The sequence below is a fragment of the Lactuca virosa genome, chromosome 6, assembly GCF_052849685.1.
Source record: "Lactuca virosa cultivar CGN04683 chromosome 6, Lactuca_virosa_CGN04683_v6, whole genome shotgun sequence".
Classification (NCBI taxonomy): domain Eukaryota; kingdom Viridiplantae; phylum Streptophyta; class Magnoliopsida; order Asterales; family Asteraceae; genus Lactuca; species Lactuca virosa.
The window spans coordinates 43,239,081-43,244,014 of record NC_136431.1 but is presented as its reverse complement, the minus strand read 5'-3'; the positions used below and the strand labels follow the sequence as shown (position 1 = coordinate 43,244,014).

At 33.9% G+C, this 4,934-nt stretch overlaps 1 protein-coding gene across 1 annotated transcript; it reads right to left on the bottom strand.

The window, feature by feature from the left end:
* Positions 1-2,433: 2,433 nt before the first annotated feature.
* LOC145121493 (uncharacterized) lies at positions 2,434-2,862 on the bottom strand. Its single transcript, XM_079057230.1, has one exon. The coding sequence runs from the start codon at positions 2,860-2,862 to the stop codon at positions 2,434-2,436; it is 429 nt and encodes a 142-aa protein (XP_078913356.1).
* Between the last annotated feature and the right edge of the window lie 2,072 nt (positions 2,863-4,934).

Here is a 4,934-nt window from a genome sequence, read left to right as displayed (position 1 = left end):
ACATTCTGAGGTTTACCAAAAGATTGGTTGTTTGTGGACAGTTGGAAGTATAGTAATGGATGGACCATATTGACGTAATTCTGGATAGATGGAATTCTTATAAGAATGGATGTCAAATGGCAGTATGGAAATGTTACCATTATGGGACTTGGATATTGAGATATATGTGTGAGTTAGAAACTTTAATGCAAGAAGGATGTTCAAGGAATATACTTTGAATTTGAGACTTTATTTCCATGGAATTGTTTTTGTAACAAATCTCAAATGGAATGCTTTGTAATATCATTGGCCAAGTCTATGTGACTTTGGAGCCTCAACATTACAAAAGGATCATTTCATGAAAGGTTAGACTCTAACACATTCTAGTAGTTGCAAGAATTTTGTATTCTTACACTTGTAATAAGGATTTAGAATTGTGAAACGAGCATCATTGGAAATGTGTGCAATTGATCTGTTTCACAAAGGAAGGACCACAGATAAACATAGTGTGCGTTCTTAGAGCATGGCATGACTGATGTTTTAATTCAAGTATTTAGGTGATTAGTCGAAACATTATACAATGAATAAAGTCTAATTAATATGGTGATTAAATAAAGGCGTGTTATTTATATTCAAAAGTTTTGATACAATAGTTAATTAGGTTATTCTTGTGTTTCACTTTACATATTTTACTTCCCGAATAACTGGGTTATTCAAACATCCACAGTCGATCATACTTTGGAAGTAAGTAGTGAATTAAGACTGTCATAAATCTGACTGTAGATTGTCTAAAACCTTAGACATAGCAAATGTTTGTTGTAGTGTTCATGAGTATTACTTAAATAGGAATTTGAATATTGGATAAACCCACGCTCAGAAAATTACTTCATGGATTTTATCATGAGTAATTCGGAGAAATATCTTATATTCTTCAAACGGAGATATATGACTTGTTGTTTACGAGTTGGATGTGCATTGATAATACATAAATTCATCAGTAATTTGATGTTATGAAACCTATTGTTGTGTATTATTTGATGAGTGAATAGTACAAGCATATAGTTGAATTTTACCCGTTCCTTTTACCCTAAATGGGATAAAAGCGATATTTGTGGGCCCCTCGATGATTTAGTGATGACATCTTAAGCGCTAGGCCAAGCCTGGACTGAATTGATGTGTTCATATATTAGTCTGTTGTCAGTCTTCATAAATCGGAAATCGGGAAACAAATCTTGGACAGAGAGAATGATTATAATCCATGTCTCATGTCCATACGATATCTTGTAGAACGGTGGAATATTTGATCACTGACTAGGTCATAGTTCGAGAACGGCTTTTGAAAGCTACGATTGGTAGTCAAATTTTGAGGTCATACTTGCAATCATAGTTATTAGACTTATCCAAGTGGGGGACTGTTGGATTAGGTGTCTAAGCCCATAACTATAATTGGTATGTACTTGATTTGATAGTAGCATGGTCCTTTTGGGTTGCCTTCACTCATGCAACTTGACAGGATGACTAATGGAGAGAGAGTAGAATTTATTATTTGAAATAATAAATTGGTACTCAAAATGATTTTATTAATATATTACAAGATTAATATATTATTTGGAAATCATATTATTAATTAGTGATTAATCAGAAATTAGTCTGGGATTAATTTTAGGATTAAAGGAACCGATTAATAATGGAGGGGCTGTTTTGCAAATCATTGATAGTTGTGAAAATGGGCTTAAGGACTCCATGGAAAGGAGTAGACAAAATTTATAGGGTGGCCCAATAAGATTTCGTCCAAGGGCTTCCTTAAGGAGGTCCATGGGTTGCTTAGGGTTTTGGATGGGAACTAGGGTCTCCTTATTGAAGTCCATCTTTAAGATTAAGCAACCTAGCCTTATATAACCCCCCCCCCCCCAAGTCATTAGAATTTCGGCCTAAGCAAGTATTCATAACCCAAGCCAATTTTCAAGTGTATCTCTCCTCTCATCCTTTTACATAAAGTGTTTGTGAGCCATTAGAGGTGCAACATTTGAGGCACTAAGCTTTCAAGAGTCAAGGATCTTCAAGATTTTCTTGTTATTACTACATAAAAAATGAGGTAATCTTCTAACCCTAATTTCTTTATGAATTTCAATCATATGACTAGTTTCTAGGGTTATTGCTCTGGTATTCAATTTTCATGTTCAATTAGTGAAAAAACTTAGATCCAAAGCAATTAGGGTTGCATAATCATATAGGATTGTAGATATGCTCATATCCCATCAAGATCTTCATCACTCTTTTCACCCTGATCTGATTTGTCTGAGTCGCTGATGTGCTTCATTGCATCCTTGCGAGAAACCAATGATATAGACTTTTCCTTGCTTGATTCTTCATGATATCCTTACGAAGAACTTTGGTCTCTTCAAAATTTTGTAGTTTTCCAAACAAGGAGTTCAGATCTATGGCATCGATCTTTTAACTATTCTTAAGAACATCAGCGTGTTCTTCCCAACTTTTACCAAGAGATTCAAGAAACTTCATAACCAACTTAGATAAATACTTGACGATTCCCAGCCTGCACATATCATTAACCAAGCAGTTAAACCTATTGAAGGTTTGAGTAAGCGAGTCGCCTTGTTGAGCAAAGAAGTGCTCATATCTACGATTGAGGTTATTGATGGTTGTGGCCTGGACTTCTACGACGCCTTCATAACCCACTGTCAACGTCTCCATCATCTCTTGAGCCGATTCACAATTCTGTACAAGATGATACATGTGATAGGGAATAGAGTTTCCAATTGTAACCCTAGCTTTTACATCAAGACTAAACAATCTCTTCACATTTTCATCATAACTTGTTTCTGGATTTAGCTTCAAGGAACGACCGAGAGCATTATTTTCCATGGTGTGATACACAGGAACATGAGGAACTTTTTGAACAACGCATCTTATAGTCCATAGTTTCAAGAACAACCACGGCCTTTGTTTTCCACATAGCAAAGTTGTGTTCATCGAAGGGAGGAATTTTTTTGAGACCAAAGGATTTTGGATTATTGGAAGACGACATGATTACTTGAGTATATCAAAAACCCGCTCTGATACTAATTGAAGGTTTTGATTTGATCGGATACACTCAAGTAAAAATAAAAAAAAGTAAACTAATTTAGGAAAAACAAAGAACAGAAAGTAGGTAACACAAAGCGTTTTCCAAATTGTTCTTTCACCAAGAAAGGGCTTGTCTTCGCCAAGAATACGGGTTGTCAAAAAGACGGTTATGACACCAAGCCATGTCGACATTATGGTTTCACCCTAATGTTCAATATATACTAATATATACAATTGTATCCCTTGATTAAAGGGATTGTATCTTATCTATACTAAGAACCGATATTCATAACAAAGGTATTGGATCTCGTATCTAGTGTATACTTATCTATATCATTACCTAACATACAAAAGATTACATAGAATAAATATAGTAAGCGTTGGCGCAAATAGTTTTGATACGATGATGTTGTTGGTATAGATGTTGACGCTGATAGACAGCATGATGTTTAATAGACAGCGTGTATGAGAGTTTGACTCATCAGATCATAAGGTGTGACCTTACAATTAGTTTGAAACTTATAACATAATAAATGTAGTTGATTTTGGTGATTGAATAATAGATATTAATTATGAGTTTGTTTAGTGCCTTTGTTAATTATTTATTCTTGTGTCTCGTTTTCCATGTTTTACTTCCTGAATTATTTGATTATTCAAAATTCCACAGTCGCTCATACTTTGGGAAGTAAGTAGTAAACAAATACTATAATGAATTGAATTGTAGATTGTCTAAAGAGTTTAGACATAGCAATTGTGTTGATACAACATTCATCAGTACTTAGAAAATGGTGATTTGAGTATTGGATCAAAGCATGCTCAGAGAACTACTTCATGGATTATATCACGAGTAATTTTGAGACGATAATATCTCATATTCTTAAAATGGAGGTAGATGAGTTGTAATTTACAAGTCATTTGTACATTGGTATTAAGAAAACGCATCAATAACTTGGTGTTAAAAAACATAGTGTCATGTATGATTTAGTGAGTAAAGGATACAAACATATGAGTCAAAGTTTATTCGTTCCTTTTGCCCTAACACGAAAAGCGATATCTTTGGGACCCTCGGTGATTTGGTGTTCACTTATAGTGATGAGCTCGCCCATGACTAAATTGAGGTGTTCAATTAGAAGCCTTATGACGACATGACAAATCAGAAATCAGGAAGCAGAATTTTGGACAATGAGATTGATTCTAATCAATGTCTCATGTCCATTCAATATCTTATGTAACGAAGGAATATTTGATCACTTATCTTATGACTAGTGTTTGATCAGATCAGATAATGGAGTTGCTTTTAGAAGCATCCTTCTTTGATAATTTAGAAGTTATACTAGTAATTGTAGTTATAGACTTATCCAAGTGGGAGACTATTGGATTAGGTGTCTAAGCCATTAACTAAATTTGTATATAGTTGAACTATTAACAAAGTCCTTTGGGTTGCCCTCAAACCTTGTAATCCAATAGGATGACTTTTAGAGAGAGATAGAGAAAGAGAGAGAGAGAGAGACAGAGAGAGAGAGAGAGAGAGACAGACAGACTGACTGACTGACTGACTGACTGACTGATTTATTGATTTATTATATGATTAATAAATAGAAATAACTAAACTTATTAATATGTTATGAGAATAATATATTAATTAGAAATAGTATTATTTAATTAAGAATTAATCGAAAATTAGTTGGAATTAATTTTGAGATTAATTGGATAAATTAAAAGTGTAAGGACCTAAGCTGTAATTGTTCAATAGTTGATTAAGAGAGGGATTCTTGAATACTCCAAGGTAGGCAAAACATTAGAGGCTTCCATAGGGTTCTAGAATATCCCTTGGAGATAATTAGGTTATTATTTTGTTTCACTTTCCATTT

Excerpts from the sequence above, each read along its gene's own strand:
- LOC145121493 (XM_079057230.1), bottom strand. The coding sequence starts at position 2,862 with ATGGAAAATAATGCTCTCGGTCGTTCCTTGAAGCTAAATCCAGAAACA.